General features: G+C 40.4%; 2 protein-coding genes across 2 annotated transcripts in view; one reads left to right on the plus strand and one right to left on the minus strand.

The window, feature by feature from the left end:
• The window catches only part of TOX4 (TOX high mobility group box family member 4), a 13,923-nt gene extending 7,132 nt beyond the window's left edge, over nucleotides 1-6,791 (plus strand). The window contains exons 4-9 of the mRNA XM_032481652.1: nucleotides 638-898; nucleotides 1,214-1,444; nucleotides 2,747-2,827; nucleotides 3,199-3,942; nucleotides 4,918-5,081; nucleotides 5,744-6,791. Coding sequence (XP_032337543.1) covers nucleotides 638-898; nucleotides 1,214-1,444; nucleotides 2,747-2,827; nucleotides 3,199-3,942; nucleotides 4,918-5,081; nucleotides 5,744-5,804 — 1,542 coding nt within the window. The 3' untranslated portion in view covers nucleotides 5,805-6,791. The remainder of the gene's footprint in view (nucleotides 1-637; nucleotides 899-1,213; nucleotides 1,445-2,746; nucleotides 2,828-3,198; nucleotides 3,943-4,917; nucleotides 5,082-5,743) is intronic.
• A 182-nt stretch (nucleotides 6,792-6,973) lies between these two features.
• On the minus strand, nucleotides 6,974-18,724 carry METTL3 (methyltransferase like 3). The gene is made up of 11 exons (XM_006190859.3): nucleotides 18,409-18,724; nucleotides 11,842-12,059; nucleotides 11,330-11,734; nucleotides 10,212-10,387; nucleotides 9,399-9,615; nucleotides 8,982-9,169; nucleotides 8,569-8,607; nucleotides 8,296-8,404; nucleotides 8,110-8,175; nucleotides 7,825-7,937; nucleotides 6,974-7,215 (listed from the first exon to the last, which is right to left on the minus strand). Exons 1-11 carry the CDS (start codon nucleotides 18,506-18,508, stop codon nucleotides 7,119-7,121), a joined length of 1,728 nt encoding a protein of 575 aa, XP_006190921.2. The 5' UTR covers nucleotides 18,509-18,724; the 3' UTR covers nucleotides 6,974-7,118.
• Nucleotides 18,725-19,869: the final 1,145 nt, after the last annotated feature.

The following is a 19,869-nucleotide window of genomic DNA, read 5'->3' on the forward strand; positions in this document are numbered from 1 at the left end:
GTTGGGATTTTTTTTTGTTTGTTATTTTCCCTACTATTATGATTTTCACATCCTAGCATTTAAATGGGAGTATAATAACTCACATGTTGAGGGGTGTATTCAAAAAACTGTCTGAACCGAAAGTATTAATTGTGGATTGGTATGTGTTACAAATCAGCATATTGGGCTTCCAGCACATCTCCTCAGGGGCACACCTTCACACACTGTACTTGATGCCAGACATCTCTAACAGCGGCCTTATTTACCTGATTCCTGGGTATTGCAACTTTTTAACAGCTGTTAATTTTAGGAGGGTACAAGAGGGAAGTTTTTCTTTACCCTGTGTGTCATCACTACCTCCAGGTTACTGAATAATTTACTTGCTCTTTAAATTAACTTGTCCAAAATTAAATTTTCTCTGATTATTTTTAGTTATTTTGGAGTAGGCCTTTGAGTACAAAGTGACTTTTTACTAATTTCTGTACTTTATTAAAGAGCTTAATATGTTTTATATGTACACAAAGTAGTTGATGTTTGTTTAAACAGTGATACACTCTGGATAAGCAGGGGGTTTATAAACTGTCCTGAATTCAGGGGGTAGGGTGGAGAATGGTGTTTTTTATATTTTGTGTTTAATTAGCCCTTCTGCTTCTCTCAGGACTTGGATCATTCTATAGGAACTCAGTATAGTGCCAATCCACCTGTTACAATTGATGTACCAATGACAGACATGACATCTGGATTGATGGGGCATAGCCAGCTGACCACCATTGATCAGTCAGAACTGAGTTCTCAACTTGGTTTGAGCTTAGGGGGTGGCACCATCCTGCCACCTGCCCAGTCACCTGAAGATCGGCTTTCAACCACCCCTTCACCTACTAGTTCACTTCATGAGGATGGTGTTGAGGAATTCCGGAGGGTGAGGCATTCCCTGCCAAAATCAAATCTGCCATGGTATCCTGTGATTAAACTCGACATACAGATCCTACTGAGTATTCTTTACTTCTGCCCTGCCATCTTCCCTGCTTTTTTCTGGGCATGGGGTCCTGCCTCTCGATTTACATTTATAATGCTCCTTCCAATCCCCACTCTTACTGGTCCTCATGTCTTAACCATTTTTAGCATTTCTGAAAATTCCATTCATGTGAGTAGTTTCCCCTATAAAAGTCCTTTTCTTACAGTTCTTCAGACATACTTCCCTTCTTGTAATTCTCTCTTTTTTTCTCCCCAACAGCAACTTCCCAGCCAGAAGACAGTTGTGGTGGAAGCAGGGAAAAAGCAGAAGGCCCCAAAGAAGAGAAAAAAGAAAGATCCTAATGAACCTCAAAAACCAGTTTCAGCATATGCTTTATTCTTTCGTGATACACAGGCCGCCATCAAGGGACAGAATCCCAATGCCACTTTTGGAGAGGTTTCAAAAATTGTGGCTTCCATGTGGGACAGTCTTGGAGAGGAACAAAAACAGGTGAGGAAAATAATGAGGAATTAGTACTTTCTTACGTGTTCTTATTTAATATCAGCTCTTTTAGTGGCATTCAAGATCATACTTTGTCTTATACGTTGCAGCTATACACTGAATCCAGAATACCCATCTTAAAAAGTATTAATTAGTAATTATTATAAAAACACTGAATCTAACTCTTCTAAGCCTTACTTTTTTTTTTCTGTCTGTAAAATCAGGCTGTTCTTTGGTAAGCTGCATGCTCTAGCTAACTTTAAAATCTACAGCCAAGGTTGGATTTAGGATTTGCTTTAGGGTTTTCTCATTGGCTTCATATAGACTTGAAAACTATAGTTAATCTCACTAAATTTAATCTGGATTAAACAAATAAATGAAAGTTGTGATACTACATAAATATAAATTACAGTTGAAATTGAAGATGGCTATAGTTAATCATTACCCTAGACGCCTCAGGTCTTAGGTCAAAGTAAATCTGCTACTTAGTAATTAACACAAAATGTTGAATTTATTATAGATAATTTGTTATCAGTTATCTATTGCTGTTTAATAAAGTCAACACAAATTTAATGGCTTAAGACAGCAGCAGTTTATTATTTCTTATGATTCTGTGAATTGGTTGGGTGGTTTTACTGGTCTTGCATGGAATCGTTCCTGCAGTTATACTCAAAAGATGGCTGGTATGGCTGGTCTAGATGACCTTGCTCCCATGTCTGGCAGTTTTGGTGCTACCTGTTGGCTGAGATGCCCTGGTTCTCTTCATGTGGTCTCTCATCCTCCAAATAGGCTAGACTGGCTTCTTTACAGTATGGCATACTTAGAGGAGTGTTCCAAGAGAACAAAAATAGGTGCCCCCACGTTCTCTCTGTGTCAGTGCATTCTAATGGCTAAAGTAATTCACAGACTAGGAAGTGGAAATAAGTTGTAGCTGTTGATAGAAGACTAGGTATGCAGCACAGGAGGAAATCTCGTGGCCATTACTGTGGACAGTTTACTGCATTCCTTAAGGAAGAGTATACTGGTTAGACAGAATCCCAAGCTAAGCAGACTGCTGATCTTATAGTTCTGGGGTTAGCTTTAGAAGTGTAGTTATTCTGCAAGCTTGTTGATTCGTTGGCTTTCAGATAGATGGCACTGGAAAGTCTGCCATGGTGGCTGTCTTGTTTACTAGCTTTCAGAAATGCATTCAACTAAGAAGAGTTGTCAGTATGTAGACTGAGATTAATTGTCTTTTATTGATGAATAAATAATATTAACAGTCTTTTCCAGGAGTGTGAGGACTTTCTAAGCAGTCTCTCTTTCATGCAGGTGTATAAGAGGAAAACTGAAGCTGCCAAGAAAGAGTATCTGAAGGCTCTGGCTGCTTATAAAGACAATCAAGAGTGTCAGGTAAGAGGGTTATGGTAGGTGGATATTTAAACCCATAAAAATTTTTTGAGCTGTTTATTAGCAATTTTAAGAAGTAATTACCACCAAAAACCATGGAACCTATTAATTAATACTGTGTAGTATTCAAAGCTTATAAGTATATAATAGGTTTCTCATTGTTTCCATCATAAACTTTGCCAAACAATCTATCTATCTGGGTTTATTTCCATTGTTTACTTTAGCCAGGTAGTTCTTTCTCTTTCTCCTCTCTCCTCCCCATGCCTCCCCCAGTGTGTGATGTATCTTTTCTTAGGAGGTGATTATGAGTGAATATGTCCTGGGAAGAGAATAGATCTCCCAATTACTTTTTTTTTTTTTTGGTCTTCTTTTAGGCCACTGTGGAAACAGTGGAATTGGATCCAGCGCCACCATCACAGACTCCCTCTCCACCTCCTGTGGCTACTGCAGACCCAGCATCTCCAGCACCAGCCTCAACAGAGCCCCCTGCCCTATCTCCTTCCATTGTTGTTAACTCCACTCTCTCATCCTATGTGGCAAACCAGGCATCTTCTGGGGCTGGGGGTCAGCCCAATATCACCAAGTTGATTATTACCAAACAGATGTTGCCCTCTTCTATTACCATGTCTCAAGGAGGGATGGTTACTGTTATCCCAGCCACAGTAGTGACCTCCCGGGGGATCCAGCTAGGCCAGACCAGCACAGCCACCATCCAGCCCAGTCAGCAAGCCCAGATTGTCACTCGGTCAGTGTTGCAGGCGGCAGCAGCAGCAGCAGCGTCTATGCAGCTGCCTCCACCCCGGCTACAGCCCCCTCCATTGCAACAGATGCCTCAGCCCCCCACTCAGCAGCAAGTGACCATTCTGCAGCAGCCTCCTCCTCTCCAGGCCATGCAGCAGCCTCCACCTCAGAAGTTTCGAATCAATTTACAGCAACAGCCACCTCCACTGCAGGTCAAAATAGTGCCTCCACCCACCCTGAAAATGCAGACGACCTTAGTTCCACCAGCTGTAGAAAGCAGTCCTGAGCGGCCTATGAACAGCAGCCCTGATGCCCACACAGTGGAGGAAACCTCTCCTGAGACAATCTGTGAGATGATCACAGACGTGGTTCCTGAGGTGAGCCTCTCTTTTCAAGTATTTCGTTTAGACCAGTTAAAATGTATGAGCATTTTCAGTTCATCTAATAAAAGCTAGGGTTGCTACTAGCATTTAATGTCTGGCAGCCAGGAGTATGAAACACTCTAGAGGACTGTTCCCTACTACTGACTTGGCCCACCCAAGATACTTTGTAGTGTTCTTGGTGAGAAACATTAAGAGGGCCTCCTATCCCAATGTGCTCCTTAACTAATCAGAATACAGTAGTTCATCTAGAGAAGATACAGCCTAAGCATGGAGTTATTTCTCAGAGATGTCCGCGCAAGGATCCAAAGCTTTGGAGATAAATCCTTCCATTTCTCCCAAACCCTGACTGCTTGGCTTGATGTTTGAAGTAAGGAGATGGGTAGGGGATATAGGTAGAAAAATTCATTTGGTTCGTATCATTGACCCTAGTTTTAACATGTACATGACCAGTAATCATTTTAAAATACGGGTTTGTGACTCTTAACTCCACAATTAATGAAGCAATCATTTTAAAGAAAAATAAACAAACCCCACCCAGCAAAATCAGGAAACTTTGAATCTCCCAAGTTTTTTCTCCCCTTTTTCTAATGGCACCACATTTTATCTTCTCTTAGCCCCTCTAATCTTTGTTGAGGTGACTCAACCTCGACTCATATTCTACATTTGATATTATCGGAGGAATATTACTCAAATGTGGGACAAAGTCAGTGATGGTAAAATTAAAATTAAATACTAGTATTATGGCCAGCATTCCTTTGGGAAGAATAGTCTTCTTATCAGTCTGCATGACAAAACTCTGAAGCGGGATATAGAGGAGGAGACCAAGAACTCACCTTCATTTGGAAACTTTACCCTCATCTGTGAGGGATTGTAACGTCTGTTGCTCCACTGGACCCCGAAGTTAATTTGACTAGCTGGCCAGCTAGCTAGGTAGCAATCTGATCCGTCTTTGGTGCTTTCTTCCCGTAGGTTGAGTCTCCTTCTCAAATGGATGTTGAATTGGTGAGTGGGTCTCCTGTGACACTCTCACCCCAGCCTCGATGTGTGAGGTCCGGCTGTGAGAACCCTCCCGTCGTGAGTAAGGACTGGGACAATGAGTACTGCAGCAATGAGTGCGTGGTGAAGCACTGCAGGTGAGCTTACAGTTCCCCGTATAATTCAGGTGTGGCTGAATTAACTGTGTTGGAAAACACAGTAACTCTGAAAATATCAGTATCACCTTACCTTAGGTAGAGTAGGTTGCTATATATGTCTGACTGTAGAGGTTACTGGAAGTTTCCCTGCTTAAAAAGAGCTTACGTTTGCCACATAAAGATGACATAATTAGCAGTTACATACTTTTCAGTTACCACACTACCTCTGTGTATGCTCTTTAAAAATCTGATGACGTATTAAGCCACTGGTGACTGTAAATATTAGCTTATCTCCTTTGTGCAAATCAGACCACTTTGGGAATTTAAATTTGAGGAGGAATGGGTAAGTGGTAGGTAGCACAGTAAGGTGCTAAGTGTGGGAGGAAAGGAAAGAAGTTCTGAAGATTTTGTCCATCTCCCCAAGTTTTCCTGGAATGTACTTATATCAATGAAACAAGGCACTGGTATTTCCTATCTCAAATCCTCTTAAGTAAATTAGGACTGCTTATACCTCTGTCTTTTAAGCCCATTGCCCTTATATTCCTCTTGAGTAATATCATCTTGCCTTGATGGCTACAGGAAATTATGTCAACCTATTTTATAGTTTAAAAAGAATATCTAGGCTGTAATTCTAAGTTTGTGTGTATCTTTTTCTCTCTTAGGGATGTCTTCTTGGCCTGGGTAGCCTCTAGAAATTCAAACACAGTGGTGTTTGTGAAATAGTCCTTCCTGTTCTCCAAGCCAGTGAAGACTCATCTGCTGGGGACATGTCCACCAAGCCTGTTGGTGAAAGACAAGTTGGGCTTCTGGTAGTGCCTGATCTCTGGATGGTCCTTCATGCTTCTCCCCTTCTCTCTCTCTCCATCAGGGGCCAGGCTGTGGAGTAGGGCCATCAAGTTTGCTGTAATCTGGGATTGCTTTTTACTTTCAAGTACAAATACCAGTGATAACAGAGGAAGTTGGTGAAGGGAATATGGACAAACAGAACATAGGGGTGGTGGTCGGGGGTAGGGGGTTGTTTGAGGAAACTTGTTGGTATAATTGTCACAGGACTTGCCTGAAAGATTATTAAAATGATAGGACAGTACTTACCTTTGAGCCTAGGAGAAAACACCACTGTGTGTATCTGTTTTAAAGCGGCTAAAAGGTCGCATTAAAAGTTACCTCTTAAACAGGAAACTACTACTATCACATCAGTCCATCTTTGAGAACAAAGATTTCCAACACAGTAAGCACACTGGGCTGTAGAGAAAATAACATCACCCAGGGGCTCCTTATTTATTTTCTCCTTGCAAATACTTCTGTAAGTCAGCATCCTTCCTTATCTCAGTTATCACGGTGTATGAGTGTAAAAGGCAGAACTGCTACGTCCTTAATACAAGAGGTTTCACCAAAGTCTAAAGAAGTTGTGTCCACTTGTGTTTGATGAAGTGCCTTTTAAAAGACAGGCCAGGCGTGTTTTCACTTATATAATGTATAAGCTAATTCTCTGCATGCCCTGGGCACTTACTTAAATTTAGCCTAAGGTGTGCTTTATTTACATTTTTCTCTGGAAACAACAGGCTAGCAAAGCCATACAGTTGTAAAAGAGTAAGCAACTATCTCGCGCGTGGTAGCCCTAGTAATGGTACTCTTAAGAGAAACTCAAGTCTTACCTAGAAATGTTGTCCCAGAGAACCCCTTATTGATAACTGTGTTTACTAGCACTAATTGCTAATCACTTTGATCCTGTATAGTACAATCAATATTTTAATGCTTTCCACGCATTCATTTAATTTTGAACCATTATAGCAACCCAGGGAGATAGGCAATATTCCCAATTCATATAAAAGCAATCATACTGAGAGATGAATTACACAAGATCACACACTGTTAAGTGGCAGAGCCGGAACTTGACCTTGAAATCCCAACTACAATACAAATTTTTATTTAAATAAGGGAAAAAAAAAAGCTACTGTACAAATATTACTCCAGGTGTGGCCTGCAGAGCCAGGGCTGCAGACGTCTGTGTAGAAGTACTTCTATAGGTTCTTAGGTTTAGAGATGATACCATCTGGATACCTTTGCTTGAACCGAGCAACCACAGTCTGGGTCTAGTAGGTGGATCCCATCCAGTTGGTTTCCAAGGGTGATCCTGAAGCAAGGGGAGAGAAGGGGCAAACCAAAAATCCTGGAATTTAAAGGCTTAATACTGTTAAAACATACGTACTTTTCATTAAGACTGCATATCATCTCATCAAATACTCGTTCCAATTCTTAGATCTTAGTATTAGAATAGTATATGGTGGTACGGCTGGTCAGAAACTGGGCACAGATTCCGGTGTTGAGGCTGGAGCTGTACTAGTTAAGCATTAATAACTGGTGGCTAACCAGCCCTACTTCACAAAGTTACTGCTGCCAGTGTTACCTGGATTAGTGAAACGCTAAAAGCACATCTTTTAAAGCTCACTAACATGATGAAAGATACTGAAATTGTTGATGGATTAGATTCTCAGTAACCACCAGGGGGCAGATTAAATACATCCCATAGAATAACAAGGACCTTTAGGTTGTAACATGGGAGACCTAAAGAGCAGTAGATTAAATCCTAAAACCTGCTGGGTGTCCAGTGAATGTTGATGGCTTAAGAATCCTCTGAAGCCCATTTGTAGACTAGCGGAATGTGAGGTGAAGCTCTACTAACTGCTGTCCGTGGCCATGAACAGTTTGCCACTGGGGGCTAGCAGGTTCTCTGCCACCTTACCAGTTAGGTTGCACATTGTGTGGTCGTCCAAATAACTCAATCTTGCGAGTGCCAGGGGACAGTCTCTCAATCATGCCATAGATTTCATCTGGTTTATGACTAGTGGAACGAACCTAGGAAATAAAAACTCTAGCTACTTTTAAGTTACTCAAGATTGCAATTCTAGTCCTTTCCATTTAAGTTTGTGATCCAAATGAAAGAACGTGGGATAAGAATAGACCTGACTTGAATAACTGATAGCAGTTTTAAAATGTGGCCCTCCGGATGCCTGAGGAAAGCACATACCTCAGCTACGATCACATCACAATCCAGACCCTGGTTGAAGCCTTGGGGATTTCCTTTGACACCAACCTGCTCACCAGAGAACAAATTACTTTATGAAACCCCAGCATTTGAACTATTTCTCAACAAGCAATCAAACAATTCCTATTTTTCACTCCACCTATTGAATTGGGCCCCACTGCTGCTCACCAAGCAGTGTTCCTTCCCATGGTTCAACCAGTGGCCTGTGCGGCCTGTCCGAATGATGCGCTGCAGTTGGTTTGTCTTCACCCAGATAATTTCATCTACCCGTTCATAACTGTGGGGCATAAGAAGGGGAATCAGAGCCTTAATCAGGCTTTCACAGCTTAGGGATGGTACATCTATTCTACAGAGAATGAGCTGGAAGGAGGGCACACATATCAACTACAGTAATTATGTATTTATTTCCCTCAAAAAAAAAAAAAAGTGGTAACTACTTACCCCCAGAGGTTCAGACATTCTCTCCCCAACTCCATGGCCCTAGAAAGAAAGAAGGGTTAAACAGCTATTTTCACGCCCGTATTTTTTTTCTCCCAAGATACATGTGTTGTTTTCAGTAGACATTCAGTGAACATTTACATGCAAGACACCATTAGGGCAATAGGATGGCTGCAAGAATGAAAAGAAAACAGTATCTATTCTCAGTGACCTTACCTTTCACAAGGAACAAATGTAGTTAAACAGAATTCATGGTATCATTTTATGCTATAAACAGGCATTAGATCTCAGTAGGTAAAAAAGGCTGGCTCAGTCAGACATTTAACAGCAGGGCTAGGAAAACCCAGGATTTTACCCACCCAGTACTCACTCTGTACTATACCTGCCCATACCTACATATCTTTGAACTGCATTACCTGCCTGTGACCCAGAGGAAGAGAAAGCCATCATCCTGCAGTACTGGTATGTTGAGCCTGCGCATCTCATCATCTGTCAGGGTCCCATAGGGCAGCTCCATGTGAATATCCCAGGGTGGGTCAGCCATCACAACTGCAAACTTGCCCAAGATACTGACGTCCAGGTAGCGGATATCACAACAGATCCACTGCATGAGGTGGTATTTGGTCATCTTCCCTTCCTTCACTCTCAGATTCATGGCCCCAGTCCCTCTTTTTCCATTTTATTTTCCTGCTCCCTTATACACATTGCTATCCCACTCTGTTCCCAATCAGCAAGACGGATTGCTGATGATTGCCCTGCTCTCTTACATGTATGGCTGCCCTACTGAGATAAAGGTCCTTAAGTTGAGGTAAGTTTTCTGAGCAGACAGGTACCTGAGGTGGGAAGAGTCGATCTGCACTGGAGTCACCTCCAACGCTCTGTGTAAGGGCAAGCTCCTGGCTTGGTGTGTGGTCTTTGCTTCCAGGAGCCTCAGAATCCATGCAAGCATCAATTTCATAGTGAACATATTTGCAGGTATCCATATGGAAACATGTGTTAAGGAAAGAGCAGTCACCTAATGACTCATCAGTGTGTTTATTGATGATTCGTCTGGAGAAATAAAAGGAGAAATGGAATCAAGATGGTGTTCCAGAGTTAGATGTCACAGTTCAAGTTCCAAATTGTTGCAAAATTTCTGGTCTTGCACTATCATTAGAGCTACCTCCAAGAGTTTTCAGAGAAGGCAGGCAGGTGACATTAGAATCTGTAATTTACACTAAAGAGTTTTTATTTTAATTCCTCTCTTAACGAAGACTTAACCGCCTTCTCTTATGACAGGAAGGGCTTACTACTTAGAGCAGAAAAAAGGCATTGACCTAAGAGCCCAGGTTCCTGTTTCTACTAAGATCCTCCTCCTTCTAGAGAACTTTCACTTTGACTGGGGCTCAGAGACACAGATGTCTTGCTATTGCAAGAAGAGAGGGGTTTTTGTTTTTTTTTTTTTAATCTCACTTTTTTGCGGAGTGCCGTCTGTGAATACACAGAACACTACATCTGAAAATGTACCTTTAAAATCTGGAGGTCTTAGACAAATCATATTAAAACCATTTAATAAGACTGAAGACGGTCTCAGACTGGAAGGAATGCACTTACAAAGAATGACTGCTTCTAGGAGACCCATCCCAATCCCTTCCCTCCCAAGAGACCTGAAATGCAGTTTGCGACAGGGCCGGTCAGCATCACTGGCTTTCATGCACTCCTCCTTGGTTCCATAGTCACAGAACTCTTGCACTTGGGCCCGACCTCGTGAGCGGAACTTTTCAACAATGGATTGCTCCTTGGCTGTTGTAGTATTTAATAGCTCTAGGATTTCCTGACTAACCTGTGACAGAAGCAGCCTTGGAATTAAAAAGGTTTGTAGATAAAATTAGCCCTTAAACTGTTACCTCTGTAAATTCTGCTAGACATCAATGTCCTATGAGAGGTCAATGAAATAAGTTAATTTGGGAAAACTGGAGCCCTAGGAGATCTGTCATAGGTTTAGTCCTTTCTCACAAACCTGCATTTGGGATTGAGTTAAAATATAAGAAGACTAGTTCCTACTGCTAAGCATTAAGCTAAACTCCCCTCCCCAGGAAAACCACTTCTACTTATTAGGTACTCAACCAAGGCACAGTGCTAAGCATGTTACTGTTTAGCTCAGAGCCTATGCAACAGTTCTCTAAGGAGAGGTACTCTGGTTATCCTCCCAGGTGAGAAGACAGGCTCAAGAGAAGTTTATTAACTTGTTCAAATTCACACAGCTAGAAGTAGGAAATGGAGAACTCATGTGGGTCCAGTATTTATACTCAGAACCACCAGACTGCCATTTCACATTGCATAATCAATTCATACTACTTATTGGCCCATATGACTATCTTCCAGTATTCATCTCCCTCTATTTCTATATTTGGGCTCCTCTTCCCTATCTGATGATTCTTCCAAACATATCAAATGAAAAAGATGTACTAAATCAGAGTTTCTCAACTTTGGTGCATCATTGACATTTTGGACCAGATAATTCTTCCTTGTGTGGGTGGTTTGAAGCATCCCTTGCCTCTACCCACTACAAGCCTGTAGCATTCCCCTGCGTTGTGACAACCAGAAATGTCTCCAGTGCCAAATGTCCTCTGGGGTTGGGAGGGGGTGTATAATCCTCCTCAGTTGAGAACCACTGCTCTAAACCTTCAATCCTAAGAACTGTTCCTTGCCCTAGGGGTAAATCCCTCCCAACCAAAGCTGTAATTCAGAGTATATGTGTGAAAGCATTTCCATCTACCCCTACCTTCTTGCTCTGTTGTTCCTTAGTAGACTGTTGGTTCAGAAGGCTCTCTATCTCCAGATCAACATCTGAGGCAGCATGTTTCCTTGATTTCTTGGTTGGCTCCTTGGCGACTTCTGATGCTGAAGAGGCCAGACCAGAGGCCAAAGAGCTAGCAAAGGCAGCTACTGTGGTCGAGTCCTGTTCTGCACGCCGCTTCTGCCCTGTGATAGTCCCTGCTACCTCCCCCGGGCCCTTCTTTTCTGCCACAGCACCCATCATAGCAGAGAGCTTGGAATGATCAGCGTAGGTCACCAGAGTGGGATGTGCATCATCTTGCAGGAGACCTCGCTTTACCTCAATCAACTCCTGAGCTGCAAACTTCTGTAGGAGGCTTTCCACCCCATCCTGAGTGGCAGGGGCATCTGGCTAAGGAAGAGGGGTTGGGGGGAGGCGGGGGGGAAAGCAATAAGACACTGACCACGAACTGAAGAAAAACAGTGGTAGTTCCCAACCTTGTCCTATCTGGTCATTACCGTGGAGATGGCAAGACGGATGGACACAGCATCAGTGGGCAATGTTAGTGCCAGATCAGAGAGGTGGTGTAGCAACTTCTTCTCTAATTCGGGGTCTGTAGCCAGTTCAGGAACTGCTGAAGCTGTGCTGGGCTTGGGGCCCCCAGAAGTGGGTGCAGCAGGCACTGGGCTGTCACTACGGAAGGTTGGTGACAGTGCTGCCTCTGGATTCCGAAGATCTAGGAGTGAAGAGAAGTGAAAATGAAAAAGGGCAACCACTAGCAATCTATACATTCCTCAGAAGTCAAATTCCCCAGCATTTACAACATACGGTGCTTTCATCTCATGCAGGAAATTCTCTGACCAAGTTTAGCACTAGATAGATACCCTTTCCTCAGTCATACATACCAGTATGTATGTACCACTGCTTTGCCCAGATAATCCTGAATTTTCTGGGAACTGCTTTCCTTTCTCTGTTGGCTGAGAGGTGTTTTCCTAATCTCTTTCCTTGCTGAGCTTCAAAGGAAATAAATTAGCAGTATGGTACATGTAAATGTCCATGCCACCTCCCTTCCGTCACTCTAAATGACAACTGATAAAATCACCTGAATTCATAAGCCAGGAATATTTTCAACAACCTAAGCTGTGATCAGATCTTTTTGACAAATGGAGTTTGAACTTTAATTAATTAAAGCCACTGGACATCAGAGGGTGTAAAAAATGCCAGTGTTGGGGTTTAGAATGGGGTTTAGGATTTCAAGCATTACATCCACAAACTGTTTTGTACATTATATTTTGACCATTTTAACTCAAGAAGTATGCTAAAGGGAGTAAATCGTACAAACTATTAAACTAAAATGTTTGATAATATAAATAGGGGCTAAAGAAAGATGTAGATAAACAGGTAGTTTATCTATATGTTGACTAATATAGATCCTTTACTATGTTGTGCAGTTTTGAAACTCATTATTTTAGATAAGCCATACATTACTACCCCTCCCTTAATTTATATTCAAACTTTGTCAGGCACCTACTAATATTTCATTGTCATTAGTATGAGTTTTATCTTGCCAATAAAGGCCTAGACTTCTTACAGACAATCCTTATTGTATCTTTTTAAATCATTTATTGAGTTATGATTGACATGTATGAAGCTATATATATATACAACTCAGTGAGTTTGGAGATAGTATACACACTCATAAAACCATCACCACCATCAAGGCCACAGACATATCTATAAACTTTTAAACGTTTCCTTCTGCTGCCTTTATTATTATTTTTGTGTGTATGGTAAGACCACTTAACATAAGCTCTACCCTCTTAGAAAATTTTAAGTATACAATACAGTATTGTTAGCTATAGGCACTATACTGTATAATAGACCTCCAGAACTTGTTTATCTTGCATAACTGAAACTCTATACCCTTTTACCATCAACTCCCCATTTCCCACTTCCCCAGCCCCTGGTAATCACCATTCTACTCTCCACTTCTATGACACTGACTATTTTAGACTCCACATCTCAAATATGATCTAAGTGAGACCATATAGTATTTGTCTTTCTGTGTCTGACTTATTTCACTTATCATAATGTCCTCCAGATCCACCCATGTTGTCACAAATGGCAGGATTTCCTTCTTTTCATGGCTGAAAAATATTCCATTGTATGTATATTCCACATTTTCTTGATCCATTCATCCATCGATGGACATTTAAGTTGTTTCCAAATCTTGCCTATTGTAAGTAACACTCTTTGAGATGCTGATTTCAATTCCTTTGAATTCCTAGATGTGGATTTGCTAGATCATATGGTAGTTCTATTTTTCACTTGTTGAGACACATCCATACTATTCTCCATGATGGCTATACCAATCTACATTCCCACCAGTAGTGAATCAGGGTTCCCTTTTTTCCTTGCCAACACCTGCTAACTTTCAACTTTTTAATAACAGCCATTCTAACAAGTTTGAGGTGGTATTTCACTGGGGTTTTGATTTGCATTTCCCTGATGACTAGTGATGCTGAGGGTGTTTTCATATACCTGCTGGTCATTTGTATGTTATGATTTTGCATATTTTGCTTGTTTCTTGCCCATGTGACTTAACAGAAAATGAAAGTGTTGTCACTGATTAAAATAAATGTCAAGTTACTAAGCATTTTCCATTTCAAATATTCAATTCAGAAACATTCAATTCAGAAACATTCTTGTTAATGTAATCTAATATAGATTCTATTTGGGAACATACCAAACATACCATCTTATTCACTGCCACATTACTTTTCATTACTGCCACATAATGGTTCTTGGGACACTTGGCTTAAATATGCAATAATTATACATTATTTCTTTGATAAACATTTTGTCTATAAAATTTATTTTAAACAAAGCCCAGAATCTAACAGTTCAAAGAAAAAAGCAATCTACTTGACACTGTTACATTTCCTATTATCAAATTTAAAATAACACTATATAAATTTGGTTAGATGTTCATGCTGTCATTTTCTACCACCTGAACACTCTACCCAACTTTTCACACAAAAGTTATCTATTTCTAAAATATATTACACATTTTTCATCCAGACTTTAAACACCCTAACAGACATTATCTCAGTGAGTAAAAGCATTGACTTTGCTCCAATTAAGCTGAAAATGTACTTTTTATAATTAACTGACTAATACTACCAAGAATGTAATATAAACATTTCTCCTTAGAGTTTTCATTTTCTCTGGTTAGTAACTAAATTTATATGTTGTGTCATGTATAGTTTTTCTTAAATAAAGAAGAAGTTTATGAAAAGAAGCACTTTACATACATTTTCAATCCGGAGAACTGGATACTGACAATTTTTTTTCTCTTTGGTAACCTGACTAATCATTTGTTTTAATGTAGCTCTTTTAAAAAACAGCCTGGTAATGTGATTCTGCTTATAAATCCTTGTGTTAGTAACACCTCCTGGGGGGTATTCTTTTAGTGACATTCAGGACACTGGAGCTGAAAACATGTCTTTTAAGGTTACTGGGAGGGGGGAGCTCATGTTTAATACTGTGAATAAAATTTAACAGCTGATAAATGCAACTGTTATTTATAGATGGGCTTTAGCCTCGCTCTGAATTCCCTGAAGTCACATGCAAATTTGTTCATGTATATGCAAATCTGTTCATGTATATACAAATTTGGGGGACAGACTCCAATGTTTTATCATTCTTCAAATGGGTTACTGGCAGAAAATCATTAGGAATCCCTGTAGTTTCAACTCCTTCAGAAAGTATTTGTTCAGTTATTAATTCAACACAGTTACTGAGTGCTTCCATTATGCCGGTAAGTATGATGACACTCTGCTTCTAATCTAATGAAAAATTTAATGTGTTGGGTTCAGCAAAGTAATACCTAACACTTGAGTTTATTCTTTAGTTAAGATCTCCATTGGAGATAAACAAAATACTAGCTTGAAGACAAATATATCAATATTTATATTCACACCTTTAATCCCACTGACAAAATACATTGAGCAGTTCATATATTTACCATGGGCCAAGCCTGGCCAAGTGTATTTTGTTTCCATTAAAATGAAATAAATATTTATTGAAAGTAATAATCTTCATTTCAAAAAGGTTGTGCTTTAGTCTATGGAGAACAGTATGCTGGTTCCTTAAAAAACTGAAATAGAATTACCGTAGGATCCAGCAATTCTATATCTGGTTATAGATCCAAAAAAAAAAAAAGCTGAAAATAGTGTATTGAAGAGATATTTGTACACCCGTGTTCACAGCAGCATTACTCACAATAGCCAAAAGGTGGAAGCAACCCGAGTATCCACCAACGGATAAGCGGATATACAAAATGTGGCACAGACATTCAATGGAACTTTATTCAGCTTTAGAAAGGAAGGAAAACCTGACACTTGCTACAACATGGATGAACCTTGAGGACCTGCTAAGTAAAATAAACCAGTCACAAAAAGACAAATACTCTATGATTCCATTTACACAAGGTATCTATAGTAGTCAAACCCACAGAAACAAAGTAGAACGGGCAGCTGCCTGGGACTGGGAGGAAGAATAGGGAGTTATGGGTTAATGGGTAGAGAAACAGTTTTACAAGACAAAAAAATTCTGGAGATTGGTTGCACAACAGTGTGAATATACATCACACTATCAACTATACATCTAAAAATGGTTAAGAGGGTAAATTTTATGTTACATGTATTTTGCTACAATTGAAAAAAAAAGTTATACTTTAAAAATGCCAAGCTAAGAAAGGTCTCCCAATGACTTTGTCCATAGTATTTTGCATTCAATAATGACATGGATACATTCTAATTTATTTAATATTCTTGTCTTTTAACATTGAGCTCAATAGTAAACAATTATCAGATTTCAGTAATGCTATAAAAAATATAGATGTGGTAAGAAAATTTTATTTCCCGCAAGAAAAGAACTGAATTTTAAAAAAGGGGGGACAGGTATAGCTCAAGTGGTAGAGTACATGCTTAACATGCATGAGGTCCTGGGTTCAATCCCCAGTACCTCCTCTAAAAAAATAAATTAAATAAACCTAATTACCCCCCCCAAAAAAGAGAATATATGTATGAGTTTAAAAAAGAAAAACTAATTTTAAAAAACTGCACATACTAATATATATAAAATAGATTAACAAGTTTATATTGTATAGCACAGGTAACTATATTCAATATGTTGTAGTAACTTGCAGTGAAAAAGAATATGAAAACGAATATATGTATGTTTCTATATGACTGAAGCATGGTGCTGTACACCAGAAATTGACACAACATTGTAAACTGACTATACTTCAATCAAAACACATTAAAAAAAAAAAGAATGATCTGAATTTTTATCAAACACTTTGGTTATATCTTACATGACAAATTAACAGAGTGTTTCACAATGCTTTCCTAAGAATCCTAACCCTTAAGGAAATATATTCTTTGGAATAACCAAAATAATTGAAAGGAAAAACAGTAACAGACTGGTTTAATTTGTGTGTTTCATTTCTACCTATCCTCATTACCAAATGGGCCAAAGTTCTGGGCCAGAGACAATATATATGTTTAACCATAACCTCAAAAATAATCTTATGCAATCTTAACTATATTATTAAGTGGATGTACTAGACTTCTTAACCATATCTTACTAAATGGATATATGAGAGATATTTAATCCAAAAAAGAATATTTACATTCAAAGGAAAATAAATCTTGTCAAAATTATTAAACATAGCAAGGATCTTAATGGAGTATTCAGGCTCTAGTGATTAGATTTGCAAATTGCACAAAGTTTGGTTAAAACCGAAGTGTGCTGAATACCATGGAAAAGTGAAGTGGAACTTCTACTAACTAATCCCTGATCATATGACTTGCACTTCTTCCTCTACTTACCCTGCCCTCTTACCTTCTCTTAAATTTCTAAGTCCTATACAGCCATCAAGACCAAACTTCCAAGTGCCAGCTCTTCCATTATGCCTTCACTGACTAAACTGACTCTTGTTACTTCTTTCACTGTCTCATTGTGGAATCATTCATTTGGCATTTTACATACATCATATTGTATTTCTGACTTTTTAGAAGCATCAATCCTTTATTCCCAACTAAATTTTAAAATCTTTGAGGGCAGGGACAATGTCTTAATTACTTTTGTCTAACTAGAGTCATGTACACCGCAGATACTCAATAGATGTTTATTTATTATGCTGTAAGAGTCTTGCCTGGGCATCTTCTAGTTCCAGGGGCCAGGATATAAGTGCAACACAAGATTTAGAGATGGACTGCAGTCTACTGATAAACTGGTAAATCTAATGAACAGATCTATAATCTATTCACTATCCTTGTAGATCTTTAACCGATTTGCTTTAGATAATTCAGGGCTTGTGCTGGGGATGTGGTATGGGTAGCAAGTGACAATCTTTTTAGGTTCCTTCAAGTTTTACGACTGTGACACAGGGACAACAAGAGGGGAGAGAAAGTTTAAAAACAAAAGTTTTCAGATTCCTGCTCAGTATGTAAATGGCTAAAACAACGCCTGTTTCTCTACCCATTTAGCAACACCGAGTGCCAGCTCTGTGAGGGCCACTGAGCTGGGCACTGGATATAAAGGTTCGGTACTTGCTCTCACGGCGCCCACAGTCTCAAAGAAATGACCACTACAAAGCAATTGCTATAACCAAGGGAGGAACAAAGTGCCATGGGAGTAACCAAAAAAAGGGACTTGCAGCTTCGAGGGATAGGGGGCCGAAAGGCCGAACGGGACGTTTCTCACGGACTTCATAGAGGAGTCAACCAGGGGCCGGCGGGCCGGCGGCCCGGAGGGCAGGGTGGGGGTGTGTTCCGTACCGAGAACGTGAACCAACCGGAGGACCAGGCCTAGGTTGGGAAGGAACCGCGACTACTTGCAAGAGGGCGAAGCGTCTGTACTGCTAACGGGGACAAGAGCACCAATGTATGAAGCGTTAATGAAATGGCCGTCTGGGGAAAGGCACCGACTCGGGAGCTGTGTCTTTCTCCCGGGTTCCCTCCCACCCACTCCGGCTAAGCATCGGCCCCAGCAGCCCCAACAGCCCCACACCTCACCCAAGTGCCCCGAGTCCTGCTTCCGCCTCCGCTGCAGCCTCTCCCGCAGCGAGTCCAGCTGCTTTTTGTGGGCCTGGATCGAGCTCCACGTGTCCGACATTTTAGTCTCAGCCGGTTCACGTCTAGAAGAAGGTGCAGCAGGCTAGCACCTCCCAGCCCTAGCTCCAAGAAACACCCAGTTCTCACGCGGGCACCCCACAGGCTAACCGGAAAGAGATCCTGGGAGATGCTCTAGACTGAAAACCATTTCCGGTTTCGCTCTTGCTTTGAAGCTGAAATGAGAGCCACCTTAAGTATTGGCAGGACGGCGGCTATGTTTTTTACGGGAGCTCCTTCACGCTTCCTGATGCGGTGAGGCTGTGGTTGCCATGTTGGTGCCTGGCAGAGCGGCCATGTTACTTAAAGACGCGCATGCGGCCATGTTGAATATTAGGAAACGAGTCCTGACAGTTCAATCATTTTGAGATTGTACTCGTAAAGCAGCCCTTGTAATCCAGATTTTTTAAATGAAGGGTCACTAATTCCTTTTGACAGTCTGATACTAACATAACTTTTTCACTGAAGATGTAGTTTCCTGTTTCTGTGCATTTGTTTACAAAGATATAGTCATTACGATTGCTTCTTTGAGAAGGGCTGACAGAACAGAGATATTACAAGGAAGTCTACAAATATGTATTCTCACTTTTCTTATTTATACCAAATGTACAAGTATCGTGTGTAATACATTTAAATAGAGCCCTCATAAGGGGGCTTTTGAGGTTCTGGTACATTGTGCTTCTTATTCCGGAAGCTGGTTGCATGAGTACGTTGTTTGTGAAAATTAATTGAGCCAAACATTTTGATATGTGCGTGTGTGTGTGTGTGTGTGTAGTAAACTTAAATACAAAAGTTTTGTTTTGTTTTAAATGGGGTCCTCTGAATAGAAGCATTTGGGAGCCACTGATTTATCAGGTTTACAGGGTGCCAAACCCTGTATCAGAACGAACAGCTTGAGAAGGCATGGCTCCTGTTTTCAAAGAGTTTCTTGTCTGGTAAAGGAGCTAAGACCCAGCTTATTAAAACTGGACTGTCTTTACAGCATAAGGCAGCATGAGCATAATCACAAAAAAACATACTTGCAGAGAAGAGGACGACTCCAAACCTAGATGACCCAGGAAGGCATTGGAAAGAAGGTGACATCAATGTTCAAGCCTGAAGTGACAGCTAGGGCTTCAGCAGGTGAAGCTACAGGAGAGAATTCCAGGCTAAGAACATGATAAAAGCAGAGGTCTATACTACAGGTAGGAAAGCCCAGTGTATGCCATATTGATCCAGATTAATTTCACTAGAACATAGAAAATTATATTTGGGGATTTGGGAGGATACTTATGCTTCCAAAATTGAGGCCAGATTACAAAAGGTACGTGTTACCTGAGTAAAGAGCTTGTGATTTGTTCAGAATGGAACAACAGGTAACATTTT

The sequence above is a fragment of the Camelus ferus genome, chromosome 6 (genome assembly GCF_009834535.1).
Source record: "Camelus ferus isolate YT-003-E chromosome 6, BCGSAC_Cfer_1.0, whole genome shotgun sequence".
NCBI classification, from domain to species: domain Eukaryota; kingdom Metazoa; phylum Chordata; class Mammalia; order Artiodactyla; family Camelidae; genus Camelus; species Camelus ferus.